Raw genomic sequence first — 20277 nt, 5'->3', positions numbered from 1 at the left:
TGGTAATACTAACGTATTACGCGGGGCAGTGTGAAAACCTGTAGTTTCGTTATAGTTTTTTTATACAACTTAATTAATGTATTTCTTGTGTAGTAATTAATGTATTTCTTTTGTATTTAATGTATTGTTTTGCAACTTAATGTATTTCTTGTATTTGATGTGTTTCTGTTGTGACTTAGTTTAAATCTTAATAATTTTGTTAATTTTATACGTAAAAAACGTAAAAAAGAAAAAGAAAAAAACTTGATCGAGGTCCCTTTGTGAGGGGGAGAGATCGCTGGCGCCAAGATTCCGCGATAGCAGCCACCGCGTTCCTCCGGAATGCACACCTTGACACTAGAGGTGAAGAAAAGGGGTAAAGCCTCAGCGATCTCTCCATGCCCATATAAGGAAATTTTTTGAAAGTCGTTGGGTTTAGGGGACCATTATTGGTCAGCACTAAACCACGCTTTTTGAATGAGAAAAAAAAAAGAGAAGAGAGACTCTCGCAGTCGCCAATTTTTCAGATCGCTCTTGGCTCCCTATGAGTTAAGACGGCTCACGTAAAATAAAATAAAAAATAAAAAGTAACAAAAAAAGGTGTACGTTTTACTTAGAAAAAAAAATAAGTTAACCCTAACATGAATTTTTCAGTCGGTTCAAGTTAGAAGTGAAAGAAAATAAATTAAAAATTAAGCTCTCCCAACGAAAAAAAAAAGGAACTAAGCTATGCGGTCATTTCAGTGCTACTCTAAATTTTTCAGCTCCTCAAACATGAGAGAATACTAGTACTAGTAGAAAATTTCGTAGTTCGCAACTGCCCCATTTCGAAATTTCGACTGTTTTACCTACTCGAATTAATGGCAGTGCGCATGTATTTACTACTCAGGAGTCCATTATAGGAACTGTGGCAAGAAAATGAAGAAATGGGACAAATTTTAACATGACGGAAGGCTCGAGGCTTGTCTCATTTTTCGAGAATAATTCATGGCTTCCGTACCCGTTTTTCAATGGCATTAAAACATTAAACTTTGCATTACCAAAGTACTAAATCCATGGGCACTTTTAAACTTTTATGTTTACTTATGGTTTCTTTTTTACCTTAATTAGACAAGTAATTAATTAGAAATTAGTAATTCTAATTAATTAGTTTGATAAATAAATGCCTAATTTCTAATTGAATTGAATTAGTTTCTATGTCTAATTGCTAATTGGTTAATTAATTAGTTCATAAATATTTCCCTAATTGCTAATTCTAATTCAATTAGTTGTCAGCTAATTAGCACAGCTCTGCACATAACCCAATCACACATAGATTAGTATCAAACTAAAAATATCAGTATAGATCCAAAGGGTTAGAGAAAAATAAGAGGAAGTGTGATACCTAATAGAAAGGCGCCGCCAAAATCCAGAGGTAAACCTTTAGCTTCTCCCCCCACCCCGAGGAAGGTTAAAACGATTGGTTTACTTAGCGAGGAGAGAGCGAAGCAGCCAGAGCTAACGTACAGAGAAAGTGATTGGCTTCCGCATCAAAGAAGATGGAAAAGAAAAAGGGGGGATTTCTTATCCCAGAGGCAGTTCTAAGACAGACAAAATGTTAGGACAATACAAACGCGTCTAGCGACTTTGTTCCTCTGTTAACCTTTATGTACAATGAGGGAGAAATGGGGTAAGGATAATGATGGACGACTTGCGGCACTGAAACTATCCCAGTGTACCTCGTGCACGCCCCTGCCCTTCGGTAGGCGATTGTTAAGTGCTGCCGTCTAGTGCCATTATATTCGTATGAGAACTAGCTTCTATTTTAAAGAGAGAGAGAGGGCACCCTTAACAATTCCGTACTGTACGACCCTACCTAAACGCTGAGGATGCTGGGAGGACTTCGGTGCCGTACGTGGGGGTACAGAGACAACGTCAAAAGTATGGGGATTGCTACTCCCATCTCTCTCTCCTTTAAGGTACAAGTACCAAAAATAAACCGTTGTTTCGTAACCTTGAAGGAGGAAAGTTGGTTTCTGGAGCAGCGTATTCTGTGGTCATCTGTATCAATAGCCGTTTAAAAATCCCAGCTTGATCCCAGAAAGCTTTTAGTGGTTGGGCCTCATGAGTGCACCCACCTCTCAGTGGTCTCGGAGGAAATATTTTATATTGTACGTTTCGAAACCCAATGCCACATGGAAATAGAATTTCTTGTTGGTATAACCTGATGGCACCTAAACATTAGGCCCAACCAAACACTAGGGTACTATGGGTAAATTTTACGTCCATATAAGTTGGTGCTATAGAGTAAAAAACTATTTTCATAAGAAAAACTACATGATCGGTGAATCTTAGTACCTTTTGAAGGATATTATTAGGTGCGTTGTCATATAGTTTAAAGAGTGGTCGTTTCCGGCGAGACGCAACCCCATACTGTCACGATAGTTTTACCCTAAGTCGGCTTATAAAACCAGACACAATCAACCTCAACTAAATTAACATGTTGACCGTGAAATTTCATACTCAACGGCACCCCACATTTATACGGGAAAGAGCCGATAGGTAAAAGTATTTATGAAATTAGTTTTAGCAGCTTACACTTTTGAAGTTTATTCGCTTTAGTTTTTGATTTTGACGTGGTTAGCTATTCTTAGTTTTAAGACTAGGGGGATTAATACCATTTACACAAAAAGGATTCTAACCTTGTGTAACACCTGTAGCCTGGCCTCTTTGTGTAAATGTTACGAACCCTCTTAGCCCGATAACAATGAATTACGTTGAGGAGACGAGAGTCAGGTATTGTCCTGCTTAGTTTGTTTGTCTCTGATCCGAGCGAGAAATAAAGAGGGGGTAGGGTGGTGGTCCCGAGACTGGTTGAAGATCCCCAAATATCGGAAATCGTTCTCTATGACAAAAGAAAACACTTTTCTTCGTCCCCATCTTAGTACCCGGTTTCTCCCAACTCTCTCACTCCCTCTCCAGTGCAATTCTCTTTTTCTCTCACCCTCCCGGGTGTTCCCTTCTCCCGAGATTGCTTTAAGACCAATTACGCCAATCTTTACGAGCCCCTTCTCAAACGTCTCGGGTACATATTTATTATTATTATTGTTGATGAGGAGGGTACGCGCCCTAGCACCGATGCCAGAGGCATATTGTGCATCCTCGTAATCAGGCCTTGAATAGGCCTGTAGCTGCAGCGTAGCGAAGAATTCGCTCCACCGTGAGAGAGGAGACCCTCGAGGGTTCCAGGGTGTGTGAATCAAAATATTCTAATCTAAGCGAGGCGAAGTAGTCGCACTCTCTTCCATCTCCTGACACGACCTACAGAGAGGGTCGTCGGCAAAACCCATCAGATGGAGGTGCCTATTAAGCCGGCAATGCCCGGTCAAAAGACCGGTGGCCAGCCTAATATCCCATCTGCCGAGCGAAATTAGGTCCCTAGCACGAGACCTGCAGGGACCATCGACAAACAACTTTGTCTGTCTCTGGCCCTCCATGCTGTGCCAGAGCTGATTTTGCATGACAGTCAACCTGTCATGCAGACACCGTTTGACGTGCCTGTAGGGGATGGGGACGGCCGGCTCCGGCCCCAAGAGCTTGGCCTCCGCACCCCTTTTCGCAAATCTATCGGCTTGCTCATTGCCATAATAACCGCTATGCCCTGGCACCCAGTACAGCAGAACCCTGTTGCAGGATGCCAGTCGCGCTAGCAGGTCGAGGCAGCTACGCACCAGTTGAGAAGAAATCTGACACTGGTTCAGAGCGTTCAGGGCAGCCTGACTGTCAGAATAAATTCTCACAGTCCGTCCGGTATACCCTTTGTTAATACAGTAATCTGCGCAATAACAGATCGCGGCAATTTCAGCCTGGAACACACTAGCGAAGGTGCCCAGGCAAGCAGAAAAGCCGACCCTTGTGGTTTGACAGTAATAGCCGGCGCCAGCGCCGGAATCAGTCTTGGAGCCATCGGTGAACCAAATGGTTTCACCCCCAGTGCCAAGAGGCAGCAGGTTAGTCCACTCTGCCCGACTGGGGAAGTGGATACTGAATGGCTTAGTGAAATCAAAACTGGTAACGGTTTTGTCAGAGCACATCGTAAGCGACGGCTCAAGTGCGGCGTACTCCCGAAAGAGCTTCGTATGGCTGTAATCCCAAAGTCTTGGAACCCAACAGCCACTAATGTTGAGCCTGTAGGCTCCCATGACAGCCTCCTCCTCAATGAAGAGATGAAGAGGAAGCATGTCAAGGAGCACCTCCAGGGAAGCAGTTGGGGTCGATCTCATGGTCCCCGTAACACCAATGCAGGCAAGCCTTTGAAGCTTGCGCAGGGCAGCCTGCACCGTCTTAAGCCGGACCCTTGTCCACCAGACAAGTGCCCCGTAAGATAGTATGGGTCTGATGATCCCAGTATAGAGCCAGTGTACAGCCTTGGGGTTGAGGCCCCAAGTCTGGCCGACAGAGCTCCTGGTCCTCCAGAAGAGCATCTTGGCCTTCTTAATACACCGATCAAGATGCGGCTTCCATGTGAGTCTACAATCAAAAGTCACCCCCAGGTATTTCACCTCGGAGGACTTTGTCAGGACCTGGCCAAAGAAAGAGATATCATTGAACAGATCCTTAGTATTCTTCCTCGTAAAAGGAACAAGGACAGTTTTATCAGGATTAACGGTGAGGTTAACCGCCTGACACCATTGCTCCACGCTAGAGAGAGCAGATCTCATAAGCGCGGTAACAGTATCCGGGAACTTCCCCGTAAAGACTATCGCTACATCGTCCGCATACCCGAAGCAGCAACAGCCCCCAGCACCCCCGAGCCTCCCCAGGAGCTCGTCCACCACCAGGCACCACAACAGGGGGGAGAGCACTCCACCCTGAGGGCAGCCCCTGCTGGTAGTCACCCCTAGAGAGTCCCCAAGGAGGGACGCCGACACCTCGCGGTCGGTAAGCATGGACTTGATCCAGCGGCCAAGAGTGGCGCTGATGCCAAATCTCTCAACAGCTTCAGTAATAACCGAGCTAGAGACTTTGTCAAAGGCCCCCTCGATATCGAGGAAGACAGCCAGTGAAATTTCCTGAAACTCGAATGCCCTATCCAGGCAATTCGTAAGGCCGTGAAGGGCCGTCTCAGTGGATTTGCCTTTTTGGTAGGCAAATTGTGAAGAAGAGAGAGGAGTTATCGAAAGTACCTCGTCTCTGATGTACCTGTCCACCAACTTCTCCAGAATTTTGAGGAAGAAGGAGGTCAGGCATATGGGTCTAAATGCTTTCGCCTCGAGATAGGAAGCCTTCCCGGGCTTGGGAATAAAGATGACCCTAGAGCGTTTCCAGTCACGAGGTATGTGACCGAGAGCAATGCAAAGTCTGTAGATCTTGCATAGCGGAGAGGCGATGTGGTCTAAGCCCTCCTGCAAAAGCAGAGGGAAGACCCCATCGGGTCCCGGAGACTTGTAGGGCTCAAAACAGTTGACAGCCCACCGAAGCTTGGGAATCGTGACAACCTGTCTGGCTACAAGCCAGTCTTCCCTCTTAGCCCTGTGCAGGACAGGGTAGAGAGAGTCAGGGTTTGTTGGATTAATAAAAGTAGAATCAGGAAAATGGACCTCCAGCATATGCTTGAGAGTCTCAGCCCCAGATTTAGTGTACACACCCTCCCGTAGCTTAATAGCATTAAGTCGATGTGTGCTGTCGTGCGCTAGAATCTTCATGACCCTAGCCGTGGCAGGGACATTGGAGATTTGCTCACAGAAGGTCCGCCAGGAGTCCTTCTTAGCAGCTCTAATGGCCCTGTTGTAGGCGTTAAGGGACTGCCTGTATCCAGCCCAGTCACCCGTGCGCTTGGCTTTGTTAAAGAGCCTGCGCGTGTATTTACGAAGCCGGCTGAGATCCGCGTTCCACCAAGGGACAAGCCTCGAGCGGTTGACGGTCTTAAGTGGGCAGTTCCGGTGGAACGACTCCATGATGGAGCACTGTAAATCACCAGCAGCCCGATCAAGATCCTTAGGTGAAGTAAGTTTAAGAGTGTGACCCCCTCCGTAGCGTAGGATTAGGTCTTCCCTATAGCCGGCCCAATTAGTCCGTTTTGGGTTGCGTATCTCCGTCCCCGCCGGGACAGAAGTAATCGCGACAGTAAAGCAGATGTGCCTATGATCCGACAGAGACGGTTCATTTGACACATGCCAGTTAGACACGGAAGACACGAGGTTTTCTGTGGCTAGCGTGAGGTCAATGACCTCCCTTCTATTAGAAGTAACAAAAGTAGGTTCATTGTTTTGATTAAGAATATAGAGTTTACAACCAACTAAATATTCTAGTAAATCATCACCCCTCTTGTTGCAGTCAGAGCTGCCCCACGTGATGTGATGAGCATTGGCATCGCAGCCAATGATTAGTTTGTCCCCTCTCTTTTCACATTGATTGACCAAATTGATCACCTCAATTGTCGGGAGAGAGTCCGCGTCGTGGGCAAAGTATGCGGAGGCAGCCGTGATAGTCAACTTGGCATGCCCAGTGGCCAGGACTAGATTCACGGCCGCCGTGTCCTGGGATGTGTACAGCGGTAGAGAGATACAACAAAGATCCCTCCGAACCAAAATACACGCCCTAGGTCTAGCAGCAGTTTGGTCATAGAATAATGACCCCGCCGCGTCAAGACCGAGGATTTTGCCATGGCAAATCCACGGTTCTTGTATGAGGGCCAGATCAAGACCCTCTATAGCAAACCTCCTGCAGAGTACCGCAGAGGCCGCCTTACTATGGTGCAAGTTGATTTGAATTGCACGTAGCGTCCCCATGGTCCCTAAGAGAGGGGTTCAGAAGGGACCTAGCTACACCTCATCGGTCCCGAGAGGGCTAATGGCACCTCCCCCCCCGACAGGCGAGCTCCCAGTCCCAAGATCCTCCCCCTCACCAGGACCACTAGAACGCTCATCGGCTGAACCCCGAAGGGTCCCATCCGATTCTTCCAGTAGGGTGGACTCATCCATGGAAGAACAGACTTCCGAATGAGCCACCCCCCCCTCCCCCTCTGTGCCTAGAGCGACACCAGAGAGCTCCTCCGCGAGATCCCCCATCTCGCTAGTCCCACCCCCCGCCGCAGACTCGGCTACAGTGGTTTTAGTGGTTTCCGTGTTCTGAAGGAGTTTGAAGGAACCCTTGTCCACTCCAGTATAGCCCACGAAACCAGCATTCTTAATGGCTTCCAATGAGGAGCCATCAATTAGCAGTACCCAGTACCGTACGGTCCTATCCACGTACGTCCGGATACATTTCCAGCGTTCAGTGGCAAAACCTGCATTAAGGACCTTTAGGCGCCGAAACAGCACCGCCGGCTCCTTGGTGATCTGGTCCTTGGTGCGGAACATTACCTTAAACGGCTTGGGGAGTTCGCTAGCTCTCATTACTGAGAGCACCGCATCCCCCACCACCGAGTAGGCTAAGTTGTCCTTCAACCATTGACCAGTGAACGAATCCTCACAGGAGTATACTAGGGCCCCGGTCGTCAGGCTAAAGTTCGCAAGGCGCGGTAGAGGGCTCCCCGAAGGTATCCCATCCAGCGCCCTTAGAATCGCCTTCTGAATTGGGCCCACGTCTTCCTCCGTGATGACCGCCGTCGGATAGCCTTTTTTGACAATGGCCATCTTTTCTGAGCTGGCGGCGTCACTATAGGACTTAGCCTTTTTCGACGCCGCCTGCGAGGTACTTGGTGAGGGAGTCGAATCCTCCGCTCTGGGCCTCTTCATTGGGTTGTCACGAGCCATCGCACCCCCAGCGGCGGTGGAGGCCGTTTCAGACCCCGATTTGACCTTTTGCCGAGCAATCCGTCGTTTGAGACGACGACGCAAGGTACTTTTCGAGGGCTTGCCAGACACACGCAACGATAAATCGTCACGAGTTTCGCTGGATACAAGCCCTTGTGAAGTGGTATCAGTGTGGGTTCTGCCTTGAGCAGACCCCTGCACCGTAGGTTTGGTAGTGTTAGAGTTGTTTTGATTTAGTTTATCCATGGGAATCCCACGAGTAAGGGGGCAAGTAAAAGGTCACCACCCGGTAGTCCCCCACCCGGGTGGAAGGCTAGATACAACGGGGTGTCGCCCGGTGCCCCGAGGGGATCGTTAGCGATACCGAAGTTTTACTTCCCCAGTACCATGCAGCCCTCGGCACGATGCCTCAACACCTTGGCTTGGGAAGGGCGCGTATCCGCTTAGCCCACACAACGTAGTGGTTAACCAGCTCTCACCACCGAGGAGGTGTGATACTCCGCATCGATGAGGACCCAAGCTAGCGTGTGTGAAGTTAAAAACGCGAGCGGGAAGCCAAAGCAAGGGGGGGAAAAAGATACACCCCATCTAGCTTGCGTCCCCAACTTCGAGAGCCAAAAATAAAAATATCAGTATAGATCCAAAGGGTTAGAGAAAAATAAGAGGAAGTGTGATACCTAATAGAAAGGCGCCGCCAAAATCCAGAGGTAAACCTTTAGCTTCTCCCCCCACCCCGAGGAAGGTTAAAACGATTGGTTTACTTAGCGAGGAGAGAGCGAAGCAGCCAGAGCTAACGTACAGAGAAAGTGATTGGCTTCCGCATCAAAGAAGATGGAAAAGAAAAAGGGGGGATTTCTTATCCCAGAGGCAGTTCTAAGACAGACAAAATGTTAGGACAATACAAACGCGTCTAGCGACTTTGTTCCTCTGTTAACCTTTATGTACAATGAGGGAGAAATGGGGTAAGGATAATGATGGACGACTTGCGGCACTGAAACTATCCCAGTGTACCTCGTGCACGCCCCTGCCCTTCGGTAGGCGATTGTTAAGTGCTGCCGTCTAGTGCCATTATATTCGTATGAGAACTAGCTTCTATTTTAAAGAGAGAGAGAGGGCACCCTTAACAATTCCGTACTGTACGACCCTACCTAAACGCTGAGGATGCTGGGAGGACTTCGGTGCCGTACGTGGGGGTACAGAGACAACGTCAAAAGTATGGGGATTGCTACTCCCATCTCTCTCTCCTTTAAGGTACAAGTACCAAAAATAAACCGTTGTTTCGTAACCTTGAAGGAGGAAAGTTGGTTTCTGGAGCAGCGTATTCTGTGGTCATCTGTATCAATAGCCGTTTAAAAATCCCAGCTTGATCCCAGAAAGCTTTTAGTGGTTGGGCCTCATGAGTGCACCCACCTCTCAGTGGTCTCGGAGGAAATATTTTATATTGTACGTTTCGAAACCCAATGCCACATGGAAATAGAATTTCTTGTTGGTATAACCTGATGGCACCTAAACATTAGGCCCAACCAAACACTAGGGTACTATGGGTAAATTTTACGTCCATATAAGTTGGTGCTATAGAGTAAAAAACTATTTTCATAAGAAAAACTACATGATCGGTGAATCTTAGTACCTTTTGAAGGATATTATTAGGTGCGTTGTCATATAGTTTAAAGAGTGGTCGTTTCCGGCGAGACGCAACCCCATACTGTCACGATAGTTTTACCCTAAGTCGGCTTATAAAACCAGACACAATCAACCTCAACTAAATTAACATGTTGACCGTGAAATTTCATACTCAACGGCACCCCACATTTATACGGGAAAGAGCCGATAGGTAAAAGTATTTATGAAATTAGTTTTAGCAGCTTACACTTTTGAAGTTTATTCGCTTTAGTTTTTGATTTTGACGTGGTTAGCTATTCTTAGTTTTAAGACTAGGGGGATTAATACCATTTACACAAAAAGGATTCTAACCTTGTGTAACACCTGTAGCCTGGCCTCTTTGTGTAAATGTTACGAACCCTCTTAGCCCGATAACAATGAATTACGTTGAGGAGACGAGAGTCAGGTATTGTCCTGCTTAGTTTGTTTGTCTCTGATCCGAGCGAGAAATAAAGAGGGGGTAGGGTGGTGGTCCCGAGACTGGTTGAAGATCCCCAAATATCGGAAATCGTTCTCTATGACAAAAGAAAACACTTTTCTTCGTCCCCATCTTAGTACCCGGTTTCTCCCAACTCTCTCACTCCCTCTCCAGTGTAATTCTCTTTTTCTCTCACCCTCCCGGGTGTTCCCTTCTCCCGAGATTGCTTTAAGACCAATTACGCCAATCTTTACGAGCCCCTTCTCAAACGTCTCGGGTACATAGACTGCCAGTCCCTCTACCGTCTACAGCGAGTTCCATCTTCATCCCAATGGAAAGCAGCGAGTCTCATCGTTCCCTTTTATGCCCAGTTATATTTCATTTCCAGATTCCCCCTTAAAGAATAATCGTATTAATAGTTCACGCGTTATTACTACTAAAAACGAGATTTTTTGGTATGAGCTGGAAATAAAGCCGCAAAAGGGATACTTGACTTAAATGGACCGACGAGGTTTGGGTTTTTTAATCATAACATGAATAACTAACCAAAGTCGCCTCTTACTCGGTGATAGGCGGAGCCTATTTAGGTAACACGAACACTTCGCTCTCGAACGCAAGGTGCTCGGTCAACATATAGCACGAGCAATTCGCGTACGTGAGCGCAATATTCGAGTGGGCTATGTCGTCTGCTGTGAGAAACTGAAAGCCACGCCCAAATACCAAGGTGTGTTTCTTACTGGTTATTAAATTTACGTCACACGAGTAGCTCGAAAATATGGGGGCCTACTATAGCTTTTTAAACATGGACTACAGGGTCATGTTAAACATAGCTATTCATGATCATGGCGATGAGGAAAATTAACAAGACTGAGATAAAGTGAACGTAATAAGTTGGATTTTTTATATGAAAATCGAAATAATTCGAAAACAGAAAATTAAATAGGCACGCAGCCTGGGTGATGATATCATAACGGTGTCCACCTTCTATCACAAAATATCTGCAGCTCGCACCTGTCGTTTATTCCGCAAAAACGACCTTATCGACGTCACAAAGATGTTGGCAAAGATTATTGCTCGAATAAAAAACTAAAAAAATAAACTTGACTGTTTTTAGATGCGGTCAGTTTAGTATCACTTTAAATTCGGGGACTGTTTGGAGGAAGAGTGTGGGAAAGAGAAGGCTATCTCGGATTAGGAATGGGAATGGATTCAATTTTCTGACAATGCTATAGAAACACAGGGCGCGTTTTAATGCTGAGAAGATCTCAAACTCCCCGCCGCGTTGGATAGGTTTCCTTCTCATTTTTCTGTCTCCTTCTCGGAAGAATTACTTATTTCTTCGTTAGAACATGGTTTTCCTTTCTAGGAAATACTCAAATTTGAATAATTCGTAATTTAGAGTTAGGGCGGTACTTTCCGCTTTAACAGAATTAATTTCTGTTATACTGTTACACTACCTAAAACAGATGTGAAACTTTATCTTAGCCTCACTACTCTAAGAAAAATTATAGTAAGACCAAGAAGCGATATCTAGTTTACTAGGGAGAATTTATAAGATGACTAAGTATTCGCGCGCCATAGTACCAGTCCCCCCTTTCAAAATACATGGGGGGTACGTAGAAGGAGGCCGGGCTATTTCGCCTCTCCTCAGTTGGAAAATAGGTAATTTTCGTCATTCGCGTCGCGCTGACGTGAGTTTTCAAAAACCAATGAGATGCTGGTTGTAAATTAGAATCGGGGGTTAACTCCGGACCTACGTTTGGACTGGAGATAAAGCTAGAAATGTGGCGAATTTTTACCTTCTCCCTAGTAAACTAGATATCGCTTCTTGGTAAGACTGTATATACCTGTGTCTCTATTTTGTTAGAAGCAATTTTAAGGTAAATATATAAAACGCCATAAATAAAATTTTAAGACTGTACCTCCCATATGGTACTGTACAGCGCGAGCCTAAATGCTAATAAATCTTACTTGAAAGTCAGAAACCACGGTTGCCATGAACAAACGTTTATTTTAATTAAGATATAATAGACTTGATTTAATATAAAAATAATAAATGCAATTCTAACTCATTGTTCCCATTTCATTTAGGAAAATGGTATTGACCAAGTTATTTGTAAATTTATTTTTTATTTATTTATTAATTACTACTTAAGCTATCCAGTGTTACCTGAGTAAGTGGATACTAAACACTAAATATTCTTTGGGTCAGTTCAACAGTTCTGCGCATGCGCCATCAGCAGAGAGAAAATCAAAATCAAAGATAAATTTGTTTACAACCACGGAGGAAGTGCTCACTGCTCTAAACGTCCTTTCTTATTTACCCTTATGAATTTCCTTTTAAATGGATTACGTGATGTCTGGCTCTCCGCTTTGCGCCTAGGTAGGTGCGCGTGAGATACACAAACGACTGTGACGTTCAAGTTACCTTCCCTTTCTCTACTTCCTCCTGGCTCCTTGGTATAAATAACAAACAAACCACTGATATATAAGATGAGCGATGTTCAATTTCTGGTACTAACTCTTAAGGCTCGTTTACATGTGCGCGAGAAATGGAAAAAGTCGAAGCATAAAGCTGAGAGATGAGGCGTATTGGGGTTTGCTTTCCCTAGGCGTACCGTTTACAAACAAGCGAGAACTAGGCTCATGCTACCGCCCAGCTCGTATGTAAACGAAGGAGCGTGTGGAGCAGCGGGAACAAACGCTTTTGGCAGACGCGATTTTTTTAGGCGCGAGAAAAAGATTCGACTTTCTACTTCTACTCTCTGCTTTAAGCTTAATTCTCGCGCACATGTAAACGAGCCTTCACGTTCAATCATGAATTTACTCACATAAACCCAGGAATGTAGAGCATAACAATAGCGTAACTATTACGGTAAATATGAGGGTGGACTTCAGCTACGCCCCAGTCTATAAAGCGGCTGTGTAGCAACGCTAATTATTTCTCAAACTTTATATCGCTCGTAACACTGGATTTAAGCAATTTTTTGTTTAAAAAACGAGTCTTAAATGTTTGCCGCCTATACTCTTTAATCAAGAAACATCATTCCCAAGGGATACAGGAGGCACTTAAGGATATAAGAACGCGCGTGTTAACTAAAGTGGATTTCACTTGGCACCTTGGGCACCCAGCGGGAAGTTGGCGCCTTGATGAATTTTAAAAAATGGTCGGTAGATAGTCGTATAGAGCCTAGTTAAGCCTAATAAGGCTTACAGTATGGTATATACCAACTAGCGTGTATTAAGGGGGCGGAGATTCCTCTCTCGGGGAGGTCGTCGGGGTTTAGTTTTAGTCCTAACGAATAACGCCATCATCCTGCTGCGTGATTAATGACGATGGAAAAGAAGAATAGAGAGCAACCTCCTCACGTATATATAATATAAAAGGGTCCAAGTTAGGCGGTGGCAAAAGGTCATAACTTTAAGTTAAGAATTCTCAACTTTCGCTGACTAGTTTTAAGTCGAATTGGAGATTTACGAAGTCGGAAACCATCCATGGCGATGACAGTACCTGTTTCAATCATTCCCTTTTTTAATAAATTACCTTTAAAGGTCTGTGTTGCGAAAAGGCTCGACTTCAAAAACTACATTTCACGAATGAGATATTACAAGTCAAAGATTACCATGTCTGTGTTTGATATCATTTAACACATTTTTCGCTAAGAGCAAAACAGAGTAGATCATTACATTAATTCCAGAAGAGTAGCAAACTCCATCTTGGGTTATTTTCCTCGAACCAAGAAGCACCACTAGAGGCATGCGAGTCGTCATAACCTTGGATAGTAGCCCCGCCTTCACCCCTGTGTGTTGGTTTCTTTACAAGTATTGTTTCAAACAAACAATTTCGTTGGTAATAAAGTCATAATATTGATTGGAACCTATTTTCAAAACGATTAACAACAAATGCAATAGACCATTTCGATAAATCTACACGTAAAAGACACGGGGGTAAAACTGGGCCTTCCATCTCGGTTTCTGGCGCCTGCGCTGTAGTCTTTTTGTATAATGAGAGTGCTCATGCAGAGACGGATGGCAATGTATCAACCCCCCTTATATGTCCCGATACTGAGGCTTGCCTATCGTCTTTTTTCGTCGAAAAGGTCTATTGATTTCGGAATATGTCTCCCTTAGATTTTGAGCTGCTCTTCAGTTTAAGGTTTGCGACCACCCATATCTTCCGAAATATGGTATAAATTTAAATATTTTATTTCAAGTTACGAACTTTTATGTTCAGACGGACGAGGGTTGAGTCTAGGAGGTGGGTCTATTGCCCTCTTGCTTCTATATAAAGACAAGCAGGGGAAACTGAAGGGGGCTACTATATCGGGGCTTTATTACCGCGTCCACCTACATGTGGACCTTATGGTACAACTAATATAAGCTCGTATTCTCCAGATATAAGAGAAGACGAGGACGAGGACGCCGAGTAGGTAGATTGATTAAAGGTTTAATTTTATGGCTGTCCAATTTCTGGCCGATATAAATCAGCGGGAATAATTGAAAGTTCCCCTTTACCGTTCGTTTTACAATTAATCGTTCGCAGTCTATATGCCAAACTACGGCGCGCAACTACCACCAAGTACTTGACTACTTGATTGACACGTTTCGTGGTCGCTAATTTTCTGGTTATCAGCATCTATGTCCGATGGCGTACTGTTATTAAACTAGTTTATAATCAATCAAACGTGTCTCAAAATTATAATATCAACGCCCAACAATTTTTGAAGATTTATGGAAACAAGACCCACTTTAGTCAATTTAGCTCTAGTTTGAAATGCCAGCAACTATTGCGGGCTCCGTCTCATCCCTTTCAAGTTGAAGGTTAAAGCATGGAGATGGCCAATCCTTATAAATGTTGACATTGCTGCTCTCACTGTTACCGTACAGTGTGTATTCTCGGGGATAGGTTTAGTTTTAGCAGTAGGAATGGAGAACGGTTAGTATTTACTTCAGTCCGACTCGTAGCCCAGTATAGAGCCCCTCCCTCCAACACGTAACGAAAAGTTTAAATTATCATATTGGCTCACTTAAACTACGTTTTGATGATGTTGCTGACGGGAACGGCGAAAAATTCGTATTTCCTTTTTTACCTCTGTCGCTATGACCCGCCTCTTCTTTCATACCCCTTCGTCCCGGGGAAGGGGGTCCGGGACTTTGACGCGCGCCCAGATTACTCTGTTCTCCATTTCTACTTTTAAAATGAAATCTATCCCTGATATTATTTTAAAAACTAATTAATGTTATATCAGAACGTCGGAGCATAACTTTAGCCCTAGGCTTACCATCCTCGCGCACTTTGCTGAAAAACATCGTATGTTTATATTTTACCTACTCCCACAAACTTTGCATAACGCGACTTCTCGTGGTAAAAAATTGACTTCGTACCTCTATTTTCCTGGTTAAAACAAGGATGATTGGGAGAGAATACGTAATCTGAGAGAAATCGACCCACTAACTGTGGAACGGCTTAGGTCCGGTGGGACGCTAGAAAATAGGGAGGAATACACGGAACAATGACGGGCGGTCTTCCTGATTTGTCTGACGTACACCGCCCGCCATCTTTCCGAGCATTCCTCCCCCATTTCTAGCGTCCCACCGGATCTAAGTAGTTCCACAGTTAGCGTGCCGATTTCCCTCAGATTACACATCCTCCCCGATCATCCTTGGTTAAAATAATTGATTCTAAAATGATAACATAGGTAGGAAATCAAAGCGGAGAACAATGCGATATAACTCCCCATATAGTTGAATTACTTTTGAAACTGTCGATTCTAGGAACAATTCCTCACATAAAAATTTACTTGAAAGGACACTCCTCCCAATTTCATCTAAAGAACATGCCCTTTATGGCAGACTTATCGGAAACACCCTGTATACAAGCACAATAAGTACAGTAAAATTGTACTCCCTAAGGTTATAAAATAATTTACCGAGTATTATTTCGTAATACCTATTCGTATCCCTAAAATAACACTGAATTTGAACTTTACCTTTCTGTAACATTCTGTGTAGCTAGCGGCCTTTCCTGGTGACCTTATTAAGTCAACTTCAACTTGTTCACTCTAAATTAAAACTAATAGATGCCTTTAGATTTTATGGAAATTATCCCAGACTTTTAAAATTTACCTGGCAGGCACTTTGGTCTTCAACGATGGTGAAATTAACTTGACATTTATTAGAGAGTTTAAGAAATGGACCGAAAACGTGCCCGGGGGATAAGACGGCCTAATAAACTGCCAGCTTTTCAAAAGATTGACCCTAATAACTTGCTCAATTTTTAAAATTATATAAAAAGGTTCACCTCATCCTAAGTTTCCCATGCAGTTAATTATTTCCTAAAATACTTGTACGTGTTAACCCTAAATTGAATGCAAAAAATTAAAAGAAAAAGTGATTTTTCTTAGCATATTTTTGAACGGAGTTCCAAATAAATGTTTTATGCCGTATTTCATCTACTGCTCTGGATCGACCCGAGATGGGCTCACGACAACAGATCTTTAAAATGAGACAGATCAAGGCAGATCACTAACTAAATTTGCACAGACATTTCAAGGAAGAAAACTAATGTTAGATCAGCTCCGGAAACGACGCGCATTCCAGAATGATCTGTGAACGATCACAACAGTAAAATGAAATGTGCTATAAAAGTTCTGACATTGAACTACCAGAGTTTTCCATTTGACTGCTCTGTGACTGCTCCCAATTTCCTCTATTATGTAATAAAACCCAACAGATCAATCCGGATATATTATGAAGTTAATTTTCGAAGCTTCTCTACGACCTATACAGGGTGTTTCTGAAAAGTCCATCACAAATTAAGGGGCGTGTTTATGGGACCAAACTGAGCGGAAAGTACCAAAGAACATGGGGTGTACAACATTTTGTTACGGAGATATGGCCTTCCAAACATTCGCCCCTAAAACAAGGAAATATCCAAAAATGAGGAGTAACACTTAAGACCGACTAACCAGCTTGTTTAAAATTACTAGACAATTTCAATAGCCTTTAATCGAACAATTGATTTCTACCTTTACTAATCAGAAGCGTATAAATGAGTAGAAGTATGCCTACGGTGGTAATGTAAAATTAATCCCAAGTGACATGATGTTTCAAGATCTTCCCAGCACCAAGTAAAATGGTTCTGATTGAAGGGACTTTTATTAGCACAGCGTAAACAACGTTATTTTCAGGAATTAGTCCAAATGTCCACGGGCGGCATTACAAAAACGAGGCAGTCTTTCGAATGATACTTGGACATGTTGGAAGATCCCTGGCTTGTTCCTGTTATCTCAAACCGTAAAAAGCTACGCAAATCTTCATCATCACGGACAACACTCTTGTACGTTAGGTATGACCTTGAGAAAACCTAAAAGGACATCTCGAATGTATTTGAAAAACCCATCTCCAATTAAGGGGCGTGTTGTTTGTTTCCAACAGAGTAAACTCGCCCAGAGAACAATTACAATGCAGAGCCACGTTTCGGCGTTAATGGCCCACAAAGGTGGTCCCAAAAACAAGAACAAACTTTAATTTGTTTCGTTCAGTAAGTGTTTCATGTGTCATAGATAAAACGCCATGATTAATGCACGAAGAAAATGAATTTATTGACAAGTTTTAACATTTAATTGCAACTAGTTACAAAAATTGTTCAAAGTGTTCACCACCCGCGTTAAGGCACACATTAGCACGTCTTACAAATGATTCCCTTACACGTTGAAAAATGCCTGGAGTTTCGCGAATTGTTTGACAGCCGTGAATTATTCGTCGACGTAGCTCTTCAACATCGGGCACTTCAGTCTGATAAACTAAGTCTTTCAGGTGGCCCCAAAGAAAGAAATCACAAGGGTTCAGATCGGGTGATCGAGCAGGCCACTCCACAGGTCCACCTCGACCTAACCACCGCAAAGGGAAGGTCGCGTTAAGATAATTTCGGACCGCGATGCTGAAATGTGGTGGTGCACCATCGTGCATGAACCACATTCTGTTTACCAAACCTAAGGGTACGTCTTCGAGTAGTTCCGGTAAATCGTCCCGTAAGAACTGCAAGTAAGCCACACCGTTTAACCTGGGCTCTAGGAAATATGGCCCAATTAAATTGTCACCCACAATACCACACCACACGTTTAAACTGAATTGTACTTGGTGACTTCTAACGCAAGTTGCGTGGGGGTTTAGCTGGGACCATTGATGTTTATTATGTAAGTTAATAATACCATCCCGTGAAAAGTTAGCTTCGTCAGTAACCAACAAATCCCGTGGGAAATCGATATCGTTTACTTTAGCCAGAAACCACTGACAAAACGCCGTGCGTCGTGGGTAGTCCGCTGGATTCAAACCTTGAACTTTTTGAACATGGAAAGGATGAAACCGGTGGCTTCTGAGGATTTTCCACACGAGCGTGTGGTTTACGCCTAATCGGCGACCAACTTGGCGGGTACTTGATTCAGGCTCGTCCTCGAAAATGGTGAGAACTTCGTCTTCTACGGCCTCTGGGATGGCTCTCGCTCTAGGTTGAGGTCCAGCCGGTTGGATTCGTCCATCTTGCCTCAAACGTCTGTCCACAGCCTCGAACGTCAGTCGATTTGGTAGTCGCCTCTGCGGAAATCTTTCCTGATACAAGCGTACAGCTGCAGCGGCATTCCCCTCGGCTAGTCCATACATTAGGTGCATATCCGCATATTCGGCATTTGTGAAGAAAGGCATTGTAACAGACTTCGTTGAATTATGAGTTTAATAAAACAAACACATGTACGTGAAACCTCTTTTATTCCTTTCTTAAAAAACATAGTGCTCTGTTTTAGTGCTCTGTTTTTTAAGAATAGGCGAAGTTCTCACTATTTTCGAGGACGATCCAAAAACAAGCAGCCGCCAATTGGTTTGCTGATTAAGAAAAAACCACACGCAACTTGCGTTAGAATTCACAAAGTACAATTCAGCTTAAACGTGTGGTGTAGTATTGTGGGTGACAATTTAATTGGGCCATATTTCCTAGAGCCCAGGTTAAACGGTGTGGCTTACTTGTAGTTCTTACGGGACGATTTACCAGAACTACTCGAAGACGTACCCTTAGGTTTAATAAACAGAATGTGGTTCATGCACGATGGTGCACCACCACATTTCAGCATCGCGGTCCGAAAACTTGTCAATAACATTTTCTTTGTGCATTAATCATGGCGTTTTATCTATGACACATGAAACACTTACTGAACGAAACAAATTAAAGTTTGTTCTTGTTTTTGGGACCACCTTTGTGGGCCATTAACGCCGAAACGTGGCTCTGCATTGTAATTGTTCTCTGGGCGAGTTTACTCTGTTGGAAACAAACAACACGCCCCTTAATTGGAGATGGGTTTTTCAAATACATTCGAGATGTCCTTTTAGGTTTTCTCAAGGTCATACCTAACGTACAAGAGTGTTGTCCGTGATGATGAAGATTTGCGTAGCTTTTTACGGTTTGAGATAACAGGAACAAGCCAGGGATCTTCCAACATGTCCAAGTATCATTCGAAAGACTGCCTCGTTTTTGTAATGCCGCCCGTGGACATTTGGACTAATTCCTGAAAATAACGTTGTTTACGCTGTGCTAATAAAAGTCCCTTCAATCAGAACCATTTTACTTGGTGCTGGGAAGATCTTGAAACATCATGTCACTTGGGATTAATTTTACATTACCACCGTAGGCATACTTCTACTCATTTATACGCTTCTGATTAGTAAAGGTAGAAATCAATTGCTCGATTAAAGGCTATTGAAATTGTCTAGTAATTTTAAACAAGCTGGTTAGTCGGTCTTAAGTGTTACTCCTCATTTTTGGATATTTCCTTGTTTTAGGGGCGAATGTTTGGAAGGCCATATCTCCGTAACAAAATGTTGTACACCCCATGTTCTTTGGTACTTTCCGCTCAGTTTGGTCCCATAAACACGCCCCTTAATTTGTGATGGACTTTTCAGAAACACCCTGTATAGTGGGCAGCAGCTACTGGTCAAACGCGGACTGATCTAGATTAGCAAATGGAAAACACTAAACTCAAGTTCGCACTACTCAGATCAGCAAATGGAAAACTTTATAAAATACCCTCGCTCAAGTCGGTTGAAACAAAATAAATCCTTATAATTAGTTTGCTGCTTATGTAATTCCACGATATTCAATTACGCTAGGGGCTTAATTGTTGTGGACCGTGATCTGCTTATTTTGACCTTTCCTTAACAACCTTCGATGGCAAAACAAAATCTTAGAACAGTGCATGCACTTAAGCCTTCTACATAGTCTTATCGAGCACCAAGATACCAATGGAAGGCAAAGCAAACTTACTTACTAAATATTAAATTAGTTGCCTAAGGTTCTACAGACCAAATAGACTACTACTTCATTTCTCAATCATCAAGAGACCAATGGATGTCAGGATGAAATAATCAGACCCCTAGAGCAACTGAAGAATCTTTCAAAATTATGTGCTCTGTGGCATATAGGGCCAGATATAT

The 20277-nt window shown here is 43.8% G+C and overlaps 2 protein-coding genes across 7 annotated transcripts in view; one reads left to right on the top strand and one right to left on the bottom strand.

Moving 5' to 3' along the window:
• Nucleotides 1-20277, top strand: part of LOC149610608 (potassium voltage-gated channel protein Shaw-like) — a 519915-nt gene that overhangs the window by 483933 nt on the left and 15705 nt on the right. The window lies entirely within an intron of this gene.
• On the bottom strand, nt 14352-19747 carry LOC149610609 (uncharacterized). The gene is made up of 8 exons (XM_089859515.1): nt 19195-19747; nt 17853-19105; nt 16451-16504; nt 16341-16401; nt 16281-16290; nt 15922-16020; nt 15786-15857; nt 14352-14459 (listed from the first exon to the last, which is right to left on the bottom strand). Exons 2-8 carry the CDS (start codon nt 18496-18498, stop codon nt 14352-14354), a joined length of 1050 nt encoding a protein of 349 aa, XP_089715641.1. The 5' UTR covers nt 18499-19105; nt 19195-19747.

This window comes from Phalangium opilio, unplaced genomic scaffold, assembly GCF_054372755.1.
Source record: "Phalangium opilio isolate 3A_F unplaced genomic scaffold, DU_Popi_V2 ptg000329l_1, whole genome shotgun sequence".
Classification (NCBI taxonomy): domain Eukaryota; kingdom Metazoa; phylum Arthropoda; class Arachnida; order Opiliones; family Phalangiidae; genus Phalangium; species Phalangium opilio.
This window is presented reverse-complemented; position numbering and strand designations above follow the sequence as displayed.